Below are 19,246 nucleotides of genomic sequence, written 5' to 3' on the forward strand. Positions count from 1 at the left end.
GACAATATCATGATAATAGATAAATGTGTTTTTTGCCCTTCAGGTTGGAAGCTGGTGCTATGGTTCTTGGTGACCGTGGAATCGTGTGCATTGATGAATTTGATAAAATGAGTGATATGGACAGAACAGCTATTCATGAAGTGATGGAACAAGGAAGAGTTACAATTTCAAAGGCTGGCATCCATGCTAGGCTCAACGCCAGGTGTTCTGTACTGGCTGCAGCTAACCCAGTCTATGGCCGATACGATCAGTATAAAACTCCGATGGAAAACATTGGTTTACAGGACTCTCTTCTGTCTCGTTTTGATTGTCTATTTATTATGTTAGACATTGCTGACCCTGAGAGTGATCGAAGAATTTCCGATCACGTAGTACGCATGCACCGTTACAGGTAAGTTGTAAGTGATTAAAGAATTTGTGGAAAATCTTTACTTATTTAATGAATGGCATCTACTCATTGTTTATTACCGAAGCTTTTTCATGTCTATTGATCTTCAGTCTAGAAGTGACAGGGATGCTTGGCAGTTATCCCACAACCATTAACAAATGTTAGGTAATTCTCTCTAACTGATGAGTAATCTCCCTCTTAAGTAGGGTGACTGAAAACACAATGGAGATGCATTCACCATCATTCATTAAACTGTTTCATGCCCGAAGCTCACCTCACGTACTCCTCCCCCTCCCCTTTCTTTTCTTCAGAATGCAGGCACTGTACCTCCCACCTCCAGCAACAACTTGTCCATTTAACACTTCTACTCATTCCTGTGCTGGAAGCTCAAGTTAATACTACTCTCAACTTTCACTTCCTCTCACCATCCATTCCTGGGACAACCCCTATACCTCTGCTACTTTCCACTTTAGATTTATACTCCCTCTTTATCATCCTATCCCTCTATGCTCTCAGTGCCCAACCTCTTTAACAACCCCTCAGCCCTCTGAATCACAACTTTGCCAACCTCATTCTTCTAATTTATATATTCCAAAGTCTCTTAAAAATGCACTAACCACACACATTGCTCTCAAACATGATTAATATGAAAAATGAATTGAGTTAAATTTCAGTAACATAAATTGCTTCCAGTTACAATTTTTGTAGCATTAGTGACATTTAACACAACAGAATACCATAATGCTCATTAGTGCCAAGTTCTAACTGCTTAGATACAGAAAGAATGAATTCAAGAGAGACTGCATCCAGAATGCAAGGTCATCACTAAATGGAATGAAAGGAACATGTGAAAGATCTAGGTGTAATGATGTCGGCTGACCTTTGTTTCAGAGAACACAATGGATTTGTAAATATGAAAGCCAGGAAAATGATGAGGTACTAATGAGAATGTTCAAAACAAAGGAAATAGACCCATTGGTGATACTTGACATCACTAGTGTTCTCTTGCTTGTTCAATGTTGGTGGCTCCTTGTAACCCTTTGAGGGTCCAAGCCGTAGTTCTGTGCCATGAGCTCAGTTCACTCAGATAAGCTGTGAGCCGTAAATTTGGGCCTAGATATGAGAGAATGGATCTATGTGGTAAGTGTGCACCATATACAACAAATCCTGCAGTAAGCAGTGCATAATGAGAAAAAAATGCACCTGTGTTTTTGGATTAAAACAGTGACTTTGTGGTGTATTTTCATATGGTTTTTATGATTGTATTCACGGTTTCTTGGTCTCATTTGATAGAATGGAACATATACAGCCTCTTCTCACTTAACGATGGAGTTCCATTCCTAAGACCACATCGTTAAATGAATTCGTCGCTAAGTGAGGAGCATACTATAATGGTAGTGGGTTTGAGCCAACCACCTTTGATATTGTTTTAACCCTTTGAGGGTTTTCGTCGTACTAGTACGTCTTACGCGTAGGGGTTTTTGACGTACTAGTACTCATAAATTCTAGCGGCCTCAAATCTAGTGGGAGAAAGCTGGTAGGCCTTCATATGAAAGAATGGGTCTATGTGGTCAGTGTGCACAGTCTAAAAAAAATCCTGCAGCACACAGTGCATAATGAGAAAAAAAAAACTTTGACCATTTTTTTTTAATAAATCAGCGACTTTGCAGTGTATTTTCGTATGGTATTTATTGTTGTATTCTAGTTTTCTTGGTCTCATTTTATAGAATGGAAGACATATTACAGAAATTGAGATGATTTTGACTGGTTTTACAAAGAAAGGTGCCTTGAAATTGAGCTCAAAGTAGCAGAAATGTTCGATTTTTACCAAACTTCAAAAGTAAACAAATCGTGCCAAGCGTGCAATACACGTCAACTGGTGAGTCTAATATTCTTTCACAAGTGCACCAATAATATTTATACCATTTTTTACACTAATGCAGTAGTCTGCATAACAGTAAATCTTATATTTTTTGTGAAAATAAAAATTCAAAGTGGAAAGCAAAAGAATATAAGAGGGGCCTTGAGACATGACTAATGACTAGAGGAAATGTCATTTTAGTGCCAGGAATGTCTTTCTTGTTTATTCTGGACCCTATTCGGAAATTGGCATCTTTTGAAATTTGTGTGAAATTGGCAAAATTGCTAAATTCTGACCACTGTACTGGATAGTAGAATTTCATAAATGAGTGGTTTCTTGCACCCATTCGATAGAAAAAATGGAGTTCTATCGAAATATTCATGTTTTTTGTCGACTAGTACAGTGAAATTGGCCGAAAATGGGGCTCAAAGTGGGCAAAATCGCCGATGCGTAAACATCGCCGAGACCGCTAACTTTGCGAGAGCATAATTCCGTAAGTTTTCTATCAAATTTCAAACTTTTGGTGTCTTTATGATCGGGAAAAGATTCTCTATCTTTTCATAAGAGAAAATAATTTTTTTTTTTTTTAAATTTGGCCGACCCTGAGAACGAGTTTCGGAGAGGGCCTGTCGACCCTCAAAGGGTTAATGTCACCCTTGCATCATTTACAACATTATGGTATATTTTTAAATGTTTATACAATAGTGTACTGTATATTGAAATAAACAGAATAAGAGGAAATCAGCTCTAATCTGTTATTTAGGTATAAGTACTTGTCAGAGAGCCTGTCGTAAGTCCAAGGCGTCGGTAAACAAGTACATCGCTAAGTGAGGAGAGGCTGTATTACAGAAATAGAGATGATTTTGATTGGTTTAGCACTCAAAATAGCTTGAAATTGAGCTCAAAGTAGCGGAAATGTTCGATTTTTGCCGATATTCAAGTGTAAACAAATGATGTCACACACCCAATACACGTCAGCTGGTAGGTCTGATATACGCTGTTATAATATATACAATTATTACAATATTGCATAGTAGTAAATCTTCTATTTTTTTGGTGTGAATCAAAATTCTTTACGTGAATAAAAAATCAAAATGGAATTCATCTGTAAAGCCTGGAAACATAACTAATAAACAGAGGAAATGTTATTTTAGTGCCAGGAATGCCTGCATTGTTTATTCTGGACCCTATTTTGAAATTGGAATATTTTGGACTTTGTGTGAATTTAGCCATATTGCCAGTTTCTGATCACTTTATTGGGTTGTTGAAATAGTTGATTGGGCAGTTTCTTGTGCTCAGTCGATAAAATAGAAGTACCACTAGCAAAATAGCAAAGAATTTGGTAAACTGAAATAATTTAATTGGAGTCAAAGTTTGCAAAATTGCCAATGCGTAAATGTCACTGATACAGTAAAATTCGCGGTAGTGTAATTTCATCAGTTTTCCATCAAATTTTGTACTTTGTTTTATTACCTTCAGAAAAAGATGCTCTACAATTTCATGAGATTTTTTTTTTTTTTAAATTCTTGGACCCTGTGGGCATGCCATAGAACTATGGTTTGGACCCTCAAAGGGTTAAGGCAGAAATATTGGTGCTGAAATAAATAGGGATCATTTATGGCTGCATAGAACCAATAAAGCCTTTAAATTACTAAGAATGCCTCAAACTTCTAAGAAGGTCCATAAATTACACCTAGAAAATCCTGGAGCAACTGGTCCCAAATCTGCACACTGAAGTCACTCCATATGAAAACAAGACTTGCCTAACAGTGAAGAGTACACTTCATGAGCATCAGAGGTTCCCGATTTCTCAACGCCCTCCCTTCATGCATGAAGGGAATTACCAGCAAACCTGTGGCTGTCTTCAAGAGGAATCGCTACAAGTTCCGAAAGTTGGTTAGTGATCAGCCAGGCTGTACTTCATGTGTTGGTCTGAGTGTGGCTAGCAGTATGAGCCTGGATGATCAGGCCTTGAACCACTGGGAGGTCTGGTCTGGGACCGTTTATCCCCAGAAGCTTATTTCAGGTGTCCCTCAGGAATCTGAAATATCTTCAGAACTTGTATTTCATATGCATAACATGCCTATAATGTTGTTTAGTGGAAGAGGAAAAAATAAGGAATTAGTTCCAGAGTCAGTATGGAAATAGCACACCTCCACCTGCTCTCTCAATATATTACTTTTATGATAAGACACATGCACAACAGTTAAGTATCGTTATTCCACAATGTTTTGCCTACACAGTAGGCTTCTTTAGTCAATCAAATACAGAGGCAACAGTGGAGATATAAAGATGATGTAATCAATTCCTTACCTTTGAAGCTGTAGTTACGAAGTGGTCAGTAGGCAAAATGTTAGGGAATAAAGATGCCTAACTGTTGTGCATGTGTCTTACTTATCAACTCGTCAGTATTGTATACCATTATCATATTCACGTACTATTACTTTTCAATTGATAGTACAGCGGAACCTCTACTTGTGAGTTTAATCCATTCCATGACCTTGTTCGCAACTGGATTTGCTCATTTGCAGAGTCAATTTTCCTCATTTAAATTAACTGAAATGCAATTAATCTGTTCCAGTGGAATTCTGTACTTCAATAATTTCGCTAATATCAACTCAGCGGCTTATTTATCTATCTCACTTCATCTAATACGACAAAATAAACGATATAAATAACATAGAAACCTGATACATACTCAAAAATGAATAAAATGTCATTCATGTAGTGGTATGGGTGGTGTCAGCGGTGGACGAGAGTTTGTCTGGAGACCGAGGAAAATACTTCATGAATGATTTCGCTAATATCATCCATATGGCTTATTTATCTATCACAGTTCATCTAATATGACATAACAATGTAAATAACATAGAAACATGATATATACTCTAGAATGAATAAAATAAGTCATTATGTGGCGGGGTAGGGGTCGGCCTTGGAAAGGTTGGAGGGAGGGGGTAAAGGAGGTTTTGTGTGCGAGGGGCTTGGACTTCCAGCGGGCATGCGTGAGCGTGTTTGATAGGAGTGAATGGAGACAAATGGTTTTTAATACTTGATGTGCTGTTGGAGTGTGAGCAAAGTAACATTTATGAAGGGATTCAGGGAAACCGGTAGGCCGGACTTGAGTTCTGGAGATGGGAAGTACAGTGCCTGCACTATGAAGGAGGGGTGTTATTGTTGCAGTTTAAAAACTGTAGTGTAAAGCACCCTTCTGGCAAGACAGTGATGGAGTGAGTGATGGTGAAAGTTTTTCTTTTTCGGGCCACCCTGCCTTGGTGGGAATCGGCCAGTGTGTTAATAAATAAAAAATAATTATGTGACTGGTGGAGGCGGCCACAACCGCTCCCTCTTTGTTGTGGCAAGCACTGCCATCTAGTGATGACCTTTTGAAGCTGTCTATTATTATAATTATTATATGTAGTACATTATTATTATATATGATGAGTAGTGGGGGGGTTGAAGAGGGTTGGATGAGTTTTAAAAATGCAGTATTAGAATGTGGGGCAGAAGTTTGTGGTTATAGGAGGGTGGGGGCAGGAGGAAAGAGGAGTGATTGGTGGAATGATGAAGTAAAGGGTGTGATAAAAGAGAAAAAGGTAGCTTATGAAAGGTTTTTACAAAGCAGAAGTGTTATAAGAAGAGCAGAGTATATGGAGAGTAAAAGAAAGGTAAAGAGAGTGGTGAGAGAGTGCAAAAGGAGAGCAGATGATAGAGTGGGAGAGGCACTGTCAAGAAATTTTAATGAAAATAAGAAAAATTTTTGGAGTGAGTTAAACAAGTTAAGAAAGCCTAGGGAAAGTATGGATTTGTCAGTTAAGAACAGAGTAGGAGAGTTAGTAGATGGGGAGATGGAGGCATTAGGTAGATGGCGAGAATATTTTGAGGAACTTTTAAATGTTAAGGAAGAAACAGAGGCAGTAATTTCATGCACTGGTCAGGGAGATATATCATCTTTTAGGAGTGAAGAAGAGCAGAATGTAAGTGTGTGGGAGGTACGTGAGGCATTACGTAGAATGAAAGGGGGTAAAGCAGCTGGAACTGATGGGATCATGACAGAAATGTTAAAAGCAGGGGGGGATATTGTGTTGGAGTTTTTGGTACTTTTGTTTAATAAATGTATGAAAGAGGGGAAGGTACCTAGGGATTGGCGGAGAGCATGTATAGTCCCTTTATATAAAGGGAAAGGGGACAAAAGAGACTGTAAAAATTATAGAGGAATAAGTTTACTGAGTATACCAGGAAAAGTGTACGGTAGGGTTATAATTGAAAGACTTAGAGGTAAGACAGAATGTAGGATTGCGGATGAGCAGGGAGGTTTCAGAGTGGGTAGGGGATGTGTAGATCAAGTGTTTACATTGAAGCATATATGTGAACAGTATTTAGATAAAGGTAGGAAAGTTTTTATTGCATTTATGGATTTAGAAAAGGCATATGATAGAGTGGATAGAGGAGCAATGTGGCAGATGTTGCAAGTATATGGAATAGGTGGTAAGTTATTAAATGCTGTAAAGAGTTTTTATGAGGATAGTGAGGCTCAGATTAGGGTGTGTAGAAGAGAGGGAGACTACTTCCCAGTAAAAGTAGGTCTTAGACAGGGATGTGTAATGTCACCATGGTTGTTTAATATATTTATAGATGGGGTTGTAAAGGAAGTAAATGCTAGGGTGTTCGGGAGAGGGGTGGGATTAAATTTTGGGGAATCAAATTCAAAATGGGAATTGACACAGTTACTTTTTGCTGATGATACTGTGCTTATGGGAGATTCTAAAGAAAAATTGCAAAGGTTAGTGGATGAGTTTGGGAATGTGTGTAAAGGTAGAAAGTTGAAAGTGAACATAGAAAAGAGTAAGGTGATGAGGGTATCAAATGATTTAGATAAAGAAAAATTGGATATCAAATTGGGGAGGAGGAGTATGGAAGAAGTGAATTTTTTCAGATACTTGGGAGTTGACGTGTCAGCGGATGGATTTATTAAGGATGAGGTTAATCATAGAATTGATGAGGGAAAAAAGGTGAGTGGGGCGTTGAGGTATATGTGTAGTCAAAAAACGTTATCTATGGAGGCAAAGAAGGGAATGTATGAAAGTATAGTAGTACCAACACTCTTATATGGGTGTGAAGCTTGGGTGGTAAATGCAGCAGCGAGGAGACGGTTGGAGGCAGTGGAGATGTCCTGTTTAAGGGCAATGTGTGGTGTAAATATTATGCAGAAAATTCGGAGTGTGGAAATTACGAAAAGGTGTGGAGTTAATAAAAGTATTAGTCAGAGGGCAGAAGAGGGATTGAGGTGGTTTGGTCATTTAGAGAGAATGGATCACAGTAGAATGACATGGAAAGCATATAAATCTATAGGGGAAGGAAGGCGGGGTAGGGGTTGTCCTCGAAAGGGTTGGAGAGAGGGGGTAAAGGAGGTTTTGTGGGCAAGGGGCTTGGACTTCCAGCAAGCATGCGTGAGTGTGTTAGATAGGAGTGAATGGAGACGAATGGTACTTGGGACCTGACGCCTCTTCAAGGGGGGCTCCTTGGCGTGGTGAAGAGGCTCTTGGTCTGAGGAATTAGACCTGTCGGTCTACTTCCTCAGACCGAACCTAATTACCCCCCAATCCCCCGTTCCTTATCCCATCCTCCCCATCCTCCCCTTTTTCCTTTCCTCCTCCTCCTCCCCACCCCTCCCTTTTGCCCTTCCTTTTTGGCCTTTGTTTTTTTTTTTTTTTTTTCCCCACAGGCATGCTAGTTCCTAGGTAGGGGAAAGGGTACCGGGGTCCATCCCTTTCCGTTGAGGTTCTTGGCGGTGGCGTAGTTTGCCGTGGAATCTGGATTGCCTGGGGATGTCCTGATCCCTCTCCGGTATCCCGGAGGGTGGCTTTGGGTGTCTCTCGGGCGACGGGTGTATCTCTGGAAGCCACCTTTCGGATTCCGGGGGTGGTGGCCGAAGGAGGTATGCTTTGTGGCGGATTTCCAGCCGCCCTCTCTTTTGTCCACCGAGGTAGCTCGGCAGATGTGAGGTTGCTATCCCGGATTGCCGGTTTACTGGCATGATGGGTAGGGTATGGCACGGGTTCCATGCTGCATCTGCGCTACTTGCGGTGCTGAGGTCCTCTTGGGCGTGGAGGGAGATTTCTGGCCCTTTCATTCCTCCTAGGAACTATCCCTCCCCGGTCCCCCCTTTTTTTATTCTTTTTTTTATTTTTATTTTATTTTCTTCTTTCTTTTTTTTTCTTAAAAACAAAAAGAAAGAAGTAACCTAACCATGGCAGCCCTAGTCCATGAACCTGCTACCCCCGGGCCCCTTCTTGATACCGCCCCCCGTTCTGACCTCGCCTCGTCTTTGGACCACTCTTTGGACACTCCTCATGCCTCTGTACCTCTTGCCGGTGCTGTTTCCTCACCCGCTTCAGGTACTGAGGCCTCGACTGACTCCTTCGATTTATCTGACCTTCGCTCTCCTCTGACTATGCTTCCGGCCTCTCCCTCTACAGTGCGGCAATTTTCGAGTCGCTGGCCCGTTCCACGTCGGACCAACTCTGGTCCCACGCCTAAACGACAACGACAATTACCTGCTGATGATACTTCTCCACCTTCTCGTTCTTCTCAGAAAAGATCGACACATCCTTCACTGCCTTTCCACGCTCAGTTTCAGACTGCACAATGGACTAAATTCTTCACTTTATGACCGACTTCCTCTACTGCCTATCTTTCTGACCACAGTATTGGCAAGGCACTCCTACGCCATGTTGGTAAAGATATTTCTTTTCATGCTCTTAAGAGCGGTACGCGCATCGTCACCGTACAGAATGCTACCCAGGCTCATGAGCTTTCTCGTCTTTCCCATATCGATACTGTTCCTGTAACTATTGAAAAGCATCATTCCCTCAATTCTTGTAGTAGTACCATCATTCTGCCCCATACCATAGTTCAACAAAATTTCCAGACATGTGGCACTGACATTCTTTAACAGCTGGAACTCCAAGATCTCCCAATCCTCAAGGTAGACACTTACGTTCTTCCTGCCCGCGGGCGGAGACGATACCCTAGCAATGTGGCTCGTTTAACTTTTGACAGCCGTGAACTCCCATCCTCAGTTTATGTAGCAGGACATCGGTTACAAGTTCGAAAGGTGATCCCTACACCGCAACAGTGTAGAAATTGCTGGCGATTTGGCCATCCAGCGAAATATTGCAGATCTATCGCTGAATGCCCAGTCTGTGGTGCCGATGACCATTCTAATACGTCTTGCAATCGACCTCCCTCTTGCCTTAATTGTTATGAGGCTCACCCTTCGTACTCTCGCCATTGTCAAGTCTACTTAAACGAGCGGGAAATCCGTTACCTCAAAGAGGCAGAAGGTCTCCCTTATGCCATGGCAGTTTCTCATCTCCGCCTCCAAGGGAGACGACCTCGTGTTTCTTATTCCCGTGTTTCAAAACGTCCCCCCACTTCTGGTATCCCATCTTCTGCACCCACCTCTGTGGTTACCTCTCCCATAGTCACTCCTGTAGCTAATTCTTTTGCTGTCCTCGGCTCAGACGTCCCTACTTCAACGTCTCAGTCTGATCTTGCTTCTTCGTGTTCTCTCTCACAAGCCTCAGTAGCGACGAGATCTCGTATGACACCTCCTCCCAATCGTCCCTCTACTTCTCAAAAGTCAAAAAAAGGTCCGTTAACACCTCCTACCCATCTTCCACCTCCTCATTTTCCCTTCCCTGTCTCTGTACCTGGTTCTCCCCCTCTCACTGGCTCTGTTACAAGTGTAGAGGTTCACCCTCCTCCTCGTACTGTACCTTCCTCCCCTGTTCCCTCCCAAGTTTCTTCCTCTTCGGCCACCTCCCAGGTTTCTGCCTCTTCTGTCCCCTTCCACGCTTCTCCAGTTCCCTCCACCCTTCCGTCCCCCCCCTACCTTGGTACAGTCCATTACAGTTCCAGTCTTACTCGTCCTCCCCCTACCATTTCCAGTATTGTCTCCCATACGACGTCTCTGAATTCTGAAACACTTGAAGCAATCTCTGAATATATTGCAGAGACCAAACCATCAATGGACACTGATCCACCCTCCGCTCCTTCTCTCTCCTCTACTCCATCTGCGCAACTCCTTTCTTCACAGCGCACCGTTCCTTCGCTGCTTGAACGTTTTCCACTGCCTCCGCATGTGGACTTTTCTAACCCCTCTAGTCCGTAGGAACCCTTACCTGCAGATTTCAGGTATCTTTATCATTGCCAATCATGGCCTATTTACAGTGGAATATACACGGCCTCAGGGGTAATCGGGGTGAGCTTCAGATGTTACTCTCCCAGTTTTCCCCTGTTGGTGTTTGCTTACAGGAACCAAAATTACACTCTGCTGTTATCTCTCCCATCTCAGGCTATAATTTATTGTATTCTTCAGATCCTTTTCCTGATGGGACCTTTAATGAAAGTGCCCTTCTTCTACGCACTGATACTCCATACCATCAGCTATTTGTTTGTACTTCGCTGCATTACACAGCAGCCTGTATCCACTTGCATAGGTGGTATACGCTCTGTTCTTTATATCTCTCTCCTTCTCGGGCATTATCTATTCCGGATATTGCCTTTCTTGTTTCGTCATTACCACCACCGATTCTGTTGCTTGGTGATTTTAATGCCCACCATTTCCTCTGGGGGGGGGGGGTCTCACTGTGATTCCCGTGGAATTCAGTTAGAGGCTTTTCTTGCCACCCACCCCCTCCATGTTTTAAATACAAGTACTCGCACCCATTTTGATCCTCGGACTCACACTCTCTCTTGCATCGCTCTCTCAGTCTGCTCTTCCTCCGCCGCATTAGACTTCACTTGGTCTGTTCTTCCGGACTTACATGACAGCGATCATTTCCCAATCATTCTTACTTCCCCTTCATATTCGCCACCTCTTCGCATCCCACGCTGGCAATTTGATCAGGCAAATTGGAACCTTTACTCACACCTAACTGTTTTTAGAGAGGTTCCTTCTTCGTCCTCCATCGATGAGCTTTTACACCTCTTCTCGTCCTCCGTTTTAACCGCAGCTTCTCATTCTATACCCCAAACTTCGGGCAGGCATTCTCAGAAATGCGTGCCTTGGTGGTCTCCTGCTTGTGCTAGTGCAGTACGTTTGAAACGCGCTGCATGGGGCAGGTACCGGTACAATAGAACCACAGAGAGATTTCTTGAATTTAAGCAGAAGCGTGCGATCGCTCGCCGTGTCATCCGTGACGCTAAACGCACTTGCTGGCGAGATTGTCTCCACCATCACCTCTGCTTCCTCTATGAGTGCAGTCTGGAAAAAAGTACGAAAACTGAGTGGTAAATATTCTCCTGACCCGGCTCCTGTTCTGCGGGTTGCCGGTGTTGATATAGCAAACCCACTAGATGTTGCCAATGAAATTGGCAATCATCTGGTCCGTATTTCTCAGGGACTCCATCTATGCCCCTCATTTCTTTCCTCAAAGTCTGCCAGAGAGTTAGCATCCTTGGACTTTTCTTCTCTCAGAGAAGAACAGTATAATGTGCCTTTTACACTTCAAGAACTGGAGGCAACACTCTCAGCTTGCCGATCATCGGCAGCTGGGCCCGACGACATTCATATTCCTATGCTACAACATTTACATCAGTCAGCCCTTGCAGTCCTATTACACCTTTACAATCTTATTTGGTCACAAGGAGTTCTTCCACAGCTGTGGAAATCCGCCATTGTTCTCCCTTTCCGCAAACCAGGCACTATGGGACATGAAACCTCCCACTATCGTCCCATTGCTCTTACCAGTGCAGTTTGCAAAGTGATGGAACGCCTAGTAAATAGACGTTTAGTGTGGTATTTAGAGACACACAGCAGTCTCTCCACTCGTCAATATGGCTTTCGTAAGGGACGTTCTACCATAGACCCCTTACTACGCTTGGATACGTATGTTCGTAATGCCTTTGCGAATAACCACTCAGTTATTGCCATATTTTTTGACCTTGAGAAGGCATATGACACAACTTGGAGGTATAATATTTTAGCCCAAGCCCACTCCTTAGGCCTTCGAGGCAATCTACCATCCTTCCTTAAGAACTTTTTAACTGACAGGCATTTCCGTGTTCGGGTTAATAATGTGCTCTCCCCGGACTTTATCCAAGCTGAAGGTGTCCCCCAGGGATGTGTTCTGAGCACAACACTTTTTCTCCTTGCTATTAATGATTTGGCCTCTAGTCTTCCATCAAATATTTGGTCATCACTCTATGTTGATGACTTCGCTATTACCTGTGCAGGCGCTGACTGTCACCTTATTACAGTTTCTCTCCAGCATGTAGTCGACCATGTTTCCAATTGGGCCACCACACGTGGGTTTAAATTTTCCAGCACTAAAACCCACCAAATTACTTTCACTAGACGCTCTGTCATCTCCGATCATCCTTTGTACCTCTATGGCTCCCGTATCCCTGAACGTGATACAGTCAAGTTTCTGGGCCTCCTCTTTGATCGTAGGTTATCCTGGAAACCTCACATTACCTCTCTGAAGGCAACTTGCCACAGCCGGCTGAACCTCCTTAAAACCCTTGCTCATCTTTCATGGGGAGCTGATCGTCGAACCCTCCTTCGCCTACATTCCACCCTTATCTTATCGAAACTTGATTATGGTGACCAGATCTATTCAGCGGCATATCCTGCTACTCTCTCTAGCCTTAACCCCATTCATCACCAAGGATTACGTTTATGCCTTGGAAGTATGTAAAAAAAATGTAGATCTTTTTTTTTGTTTTACATGTGAAAACCTGTAAAAAACTTTAATCTACATTTTTTTTTGTTATATTTGAAAATATGTAAAAAAAAGTAGATCTACTTTTGTAGCACTATGAATTTGAACGTCGATCTGTTTGTACCATTTAAGGGTTAGTCATTCTATTTTGTTCCATGCTGTCTGCATGTCCGAACCACCTCAACAACCCCTCCTCAGCCCTCTGGATAATAGTTTTGGTAATCCTGCACCTTCTAATTTTCAAACTACGAATTCTCTGCATTTTATTCACACCACACATTGCCCTCAGACATCTAAATATTTTCTTCAAACTTTTTATCCTGTTACATAAATTAAGCATTCATGAGTTAAATAAATTTTGGAAAGTATTAGGTAAGAAATATGCTGTCGAGTGAACATGGCTTGTTTTTGGCTTAGCAAGAATAGTTGGAGTCTGGGGCTGAGGATCACCACTCAGGGCTCAGTGGTGAGCACACGGAGAAACTTGAGGGACAATACTATCCACATTTTGCACCTTATTTTTTTTTTTTTTTAATATTTGTTTTCACTTAATAAATTTTGGTTGCACTTTTTCAGCAGCATTTATACAAATATCATAGTGTGTGATATCATGCTAATAAAGGATTTGCTCTACTTCTAAAATTTCTTGCATTATTATTTTCAGCTAAAGTACAAAGGATTGATGAAGCTAACACTAAATATAAACATGGATATGAAACAATGAAGCTAACACTAAAACATAAATGTAGACATGAAACAAGGATGTCAGGTTGCAGAAAGGGAAGATGTGAACAGTATATTCAGATATTTAAGAGTGAATGTGTTGGTAGATGAGTCTGTGAAAAGTGAATGTGAACCACATAATAAATGGGGTAAAGAATGTGTTATTGCAAAAAGGAGAATGTAATAACATTTTTATATGATCAAAACACATTCAGATGTGCAGCAAAGAAGACAGGAAGCAGTGTAGATGTCTTATTTGAGGTCATTGTATGGTGTGAATATTACACCAAGAATAAGGAGCGAAGAAATTAGGTGTGGTGGCATGAAAGTTGTAATTCAAGAGGCAGAAGAGGAGTCAAGATGACTTGATCATTTAGAATACAAGGAACAAGATGGTTGCTCTGGAAGGTTAATAATTCTGGTGTAGATGTTTGAGGGAGAGTCAGAATGTTTCGTGATCTCTCATCTGAACCAAACTAAACACTTGTAATTGTTCATTGAAGGTAGGAATGCTTCTGAGAATACTGTGTTTTGTGTGTGTTTTGTATGTGTGTGTGTTTGTGTGTGTGTTTGTGTGTGTGTGTGTGTTTTGTGTGTGTGTGTGTGTTTTGTGTGTGTGTTTTGTGTGTGTGTGTGTTTTGTGTGTGTGTGTGTTTTGTGTGTGTGTGTGTTTTGTGTGTGTGTGTGTGTGTGTGTGTGTGTGTGTTTTGTGTGTGTGTGTGTGTTTTGTGTGTGTGTGTGTGTTTTGTGTGTGTGTGTTTTGTGTGTGTGTGTTTTGTGTGTGTGTGTGTTTTGTGTGTGTGTGTTTTGTGTGTGTGTGTTTTGTGTGTGTGTGTTTTGTGTGTGTGTTTTGTGTGTGTGTGTTTTGTGTGTGTGTTTTGTGTTTTGTGTATGTATGTTTTGTGTATGTGTTGTGTGTGCACGTGTGTGTGTTGTGTGCGCACATGCGTGCATGTGTGTGAGAGAGAGAGAGAGAGAGAGATAGATTACATGAGTAAGTAATGTTTGTGTATGTGATGATTTTGGAAGATGTAAGCAAAAATTATAAATTATTACAGATCTCCTCATGAACAAGATGGTGAAGCTCTTCCCATGGGCATCGGGGTGGATGTTCTATCAACAAATGGTCTGGATGAGGATGGTGAGGAAGAGGACACTCCTATGTATGAGAAATACGATGCCCTTCTTCATGGCAGTCTTCGCTCCAAGAAGTAAGTACTTGACATACTCTCTTCTTGCATTATGTCAAACAAGTCTGATATCCACGTCCCAAAGTTGAATATGTCCACACCTCATCCCATCCATGCTTTCACACTTACACACGTCCATGCTTACTTATGTCCTCACTTACACACATTGTGAGACCTCTACCCACTCTACCGGAGGTATCCCAGCGAGTGAGCACGTCTCCTGTATATCCCAGTGCTTAACAAAATAGGGAATAGCATATGAAGGTACAAATAAAAATGGGAACTATGGCTATAGTTTACTTAATAACATAAAAGGGCTAGAATACAACATATCCTGATGGAAATTTACACAATATAACAATTGACCTATGAGACTTATTACCAGGGGGAAGGGTAGATGTTATCAGTAACACGGACTAGTACTCACTCTTAATTCACCGACCAGCTGACCCGAGATTCCCAATGCGTGGTCCACTACACACGCGGCTGTCCAGAGCTCTCGCTCGACGGACCTGTCACCAACAACCTCTTTGCCCCGCTCTTCCCTGGGCTTATATCGTAGTCAAAGTACCCCCTCCCCAATGGTGTATGTACCACGTGTTACGACCTGACGCCGAGCTCTGACGCTGTTAAGAACAAAAGACCTCAGACGTGGGCGTGACTACCCGACATTTGCTAAGGCAGGTGTGACCATATAATTAGGTCTCCCTAGAGACCTCACAAGCCCATCTGAACTGCATCACATCCCCCTTTCTCCCCCAATTTAAAATATCTGAGAACTAGGACAATTTGTCCTAAGTTATTAGACTATTTTAATCCTAACCCTTTTATTCTATTACAATACAATAGCAAATAATATGAATTCACACAGATCAGTAGGTTTAATAAATTCTAGCACAAGAAACGAATAACAATGACTCTGGTGCGAAACCTCCTTATCCGTCATGTCTCCTTAAAACTAAATATCGGGCTCCAGTGCCTTCCTGTACTCTACTAGAAATAAACTAGCTCCTGTAGTCACCCTCGCTAATTAACCATTGAGCCAAACCTCGTAAGGTTTTCCTGGCATAGAAAACAGCTCCAGCGGGTATTATTCCTTCAAGTACTTGCAACTGAACCATTACACGACCACAATGTCGCATTTTCCTTGCACCCTACCGTGACCATTCATGACAAGGCAGGAATCGCAACCAGGACCAATCATTATCCCATTTCTAGGAACTAAAAGAAAACCTCCCATCCCTCACATAAAGGAATCCTCTTCTGACGGCGAGCCGATTGGTGTTTACAGTTCTCCACCTGAAAAGAAAATACATCCTATCTCTACTGTGATCCCTCCCGGCAAGGAGCTAGCTCACAAAATATACAACACATGTCCATGCTTACTCTCTTAAACATGTCCATATTTACACTCCCCCCCCAAACATGCACACATGTACACTTGCACACATACAGACATATTTATGAGGCATGTCCACACTTACAAACAAGGAACTTAGGAAGCAACTGAAGTTTATAAATTCTGATCTGTTGTTCAAACGTGTCAGTTAACTTGATAAGATTTTTTATACAGTCATTCTTGTTAGCTAACAGCCAAAAATATTCTTTTGCAGTTGTTGCACCTTGTGTATGTCTATTTTAAAATAATAAAGCAAACAGTAATAATTGTATGCAAGATATTTTATTGTTTTTGATTTTTATGCTTTCAGAGACAACATTGTTAGTTTGAAGTTCATGAGGAAGTACATTCACATAGCTAAGAGCATCAAGCCCAGTCTAACAAGAGAAGCTTGCGAGGTTATTGCCGAGGAATATTCTCGACTACGATCCCAGGACACTGAGCATGCAGATATGGCACGAGTGAGTCTCATCTTGGTATATTGTGCTTAATGTTAGTTACAGCTGCAAGATTAAGCAGTTGTTGTAGTATTGCATGTTAAACCTGTAGTATTGTATGTTAAACCTATAGTGTTGTGGTGTTGCATGTTTAACCTGTAGTGTTGCATGTTAAACCTGTAGTGTTGCATGTTAAACATGTAGCATTGCATGTTAAACCTATAGTGTTTTGTAGTTTTGCCTGTTTAACTCGTAGTGTTTATATTGTAGTGTTTCATGTTAAACTTGTAGCTGCCTCACACCCACTTTACTGCTTAACCTGCTTTGTTGTTATACACTAGTAAGGAAATAAAGGAATAAGAACACTTAAGTGTGGCAGTGTTGATATGGTTTCAAATTTTGAGTGGATATAAATATGTCAACGTGAATAAGGTATTAAAAATGTTAATTATTGAACATTGAGACAGCTAATTACCCAGCAACACACTAACACATTCTCCATTACTCCCTGTGTTTCCAGTAGTGTATACTGGCATAATTTTACACTCACACTTGCATTATCTTACTCTTACACTCTCACTCATGCTCTCCTGATATTTCTTCAAACTACAATGGTGACAGTAGTAGGCAAGAAGTAGATGTGAGGTTATAGGTCCCTTTGCCTTGAAGATGCAAATTTAAGGGGGGGGGGGTCTGAGGGACTGACCACCTCACACTTGCATCATCATCATTATGAAGGATGAGGGACTGATCATCTCGTATCTACACCTCCACTATTGTTGTCCTCTGTAATAGAATGAAGAAGCCTGCTGATTAGGTAGAGTCTCAGCAATAAAGGTATCAGCCTGCATGTGTGATTTACTATCTCGGTAACATTTAATATTTTGCCTATAATATAAAACATTTTTTTTTTTTTCAACAAGTCGGCCGTCTCCCACCGAGGCAGGGTGACCCAAAAAAGAAAGAAAATCCCCAAAAAGAAAATACTTTCATCATTCAACACTTTCACCACACTCACACATTATCACTGTTTTTGCAGAGGTGCTCAGAATACAACAGTTTAGAAGCATACACATATAAAGATACACAACATATCCCTCCAAACTGCCAATATCCCAAACCCCTCCTTTAAAATGCAGGCATTGTACTTCCCATTTCCAGGACTCAAGTCCGACTATATGAAAATAACCGGTTTCCCTGAATCCCTTCACTAAATATTACCCTGCTCACACTCCAACAGATCGTCAGGTCCCAAGTACCATTCATCTCCATTCACTCCTATCTAACACGCTCACGCACGCTTGCTGGAAGTCCAAGCCCCTTGCCCACAAAACCTCCTTTACCTCCTCTCTCCAACCCTTTCGAGGACGACCCCTACCCCGCCTTCCTTCCCCTATAGATTTATATGCTTTCTATGTCATTCTACTTTGATCCATTCTCTCTAAATGACCAAACCACCTCAACAACCCCTCTTCTGCCCTCTGACTAATACTTTTATTAGCTCCACACCTTTTCCTAATTTCCACACTCCGAATTTTCTGCATAATATTTACACCACACATTGCCCTTAAACAGGACTTCTCAACTGCCTCCAACCGTCTCCTCGCTGCTGCATTTACCACCCAAGCTTCACGCCCATATAAGAGTGTTGGTACTACTATACTTTCATACATTCCCTTCTTTGCCTCCATAGATAATGTTTTTTGACCCACATATACCTCAACGCACCACTCATCTTTTTTCCTTCATCAATTCTATGATTAACCTCATCCTTCATAAATCCATCTACCGACACGTCAACTCCCAAGTATCTGAAAACATTCACTTCTTCCATACTCCTCCTCCCCAATTTGATATCCAATTTTTCTTTATCTAAATCATTTGATACCCTCATCACCTTACTCTTTTCTATGTTCACTTTCAACTTTCTACCTTTACACACATTCCCAAACTCATCCACTAACCTTTGCAATTTTTCTTTAGAATCTCCCATAAGCACAGTATCATCAGCAAAAAGTAACTGTGTCAATTCCCATTTTGAATTTGATTATCCAAAATTTAATCCCACCTCTCTCCCGAACACCCTAGCATTTACTTCCTTTACAACCCCATCTATAAATATATTAAACAACCATGGTGACATTACACATCCCTGTCTAAGACCTACTTTTACCGGGTAGTAGTCTCCCTCTCTTCTACACACCCTAACCTGAGCCTCACTATCCTCATAAAAACTCTATACAGCATTTAATAACTTACCACCTATTCCATATACTTGCAACATCTGCCACATTGCTCCTCTAACCACTCTATCATATGCCTTTTCTAAATCCATAAATGCAATAAAAACTTCCCTACCTTTATCTAAATACTGTTCACATATATGCTTCAATGTAAACACTTGATCTACACATCCCCTACCCACTCTGAAACCTCCTTGCTCATCCGCAATCCTACATTCTGTCTTACCTCTAATTATTTCAGTTATAACCCTACCGTATACTTTTCCTGGTATACT

General features: G+C 41.5%; 1 protein-coding gene across 1 annotated transcript in view; it reads left to right on the forward strand.

The window, feature by feature from the left end:
• Mcm3 (minichromosome maintenance 3) overlaps nt 1-19,246 on the forward strand; it is an 82,418-nt gene that overhangs the window by 41,876 nt on the left and 21,296 nt on the right. The window contains exons 9-11 of the mRNA XM_070079747.1: nt 44-391; nt 14,761-14,913; nt 16,602-16,752. Of these exons, the coding sequence (XP_069935848.1) occupies nt 44-391; nt 14,761-14,913; nt 16,602-16,752 (652 nt within the window). The remainder of the gene's footprint in view (nt 1-43; nt 392-14,760; nt 14,914-16,601; nt 16,753-19,246) is intronic.

This window comes from Cherax quadricarinatus, unplaced genomic scaffold, assembly GCF_038502225.1.
Source record: "Cherax quadricarinatus isolate ZL_2023a unplaced genomic scaffold, ASM3850222v1 Contig12, whole genome shotgun sequence".
Taxonomy (NCBI): Eukaryota; Metazoa; Arthropoda; class Malacostraca; order Decapoda; family Parastacidae; genus Cherax; species Cherax quadricarinatus.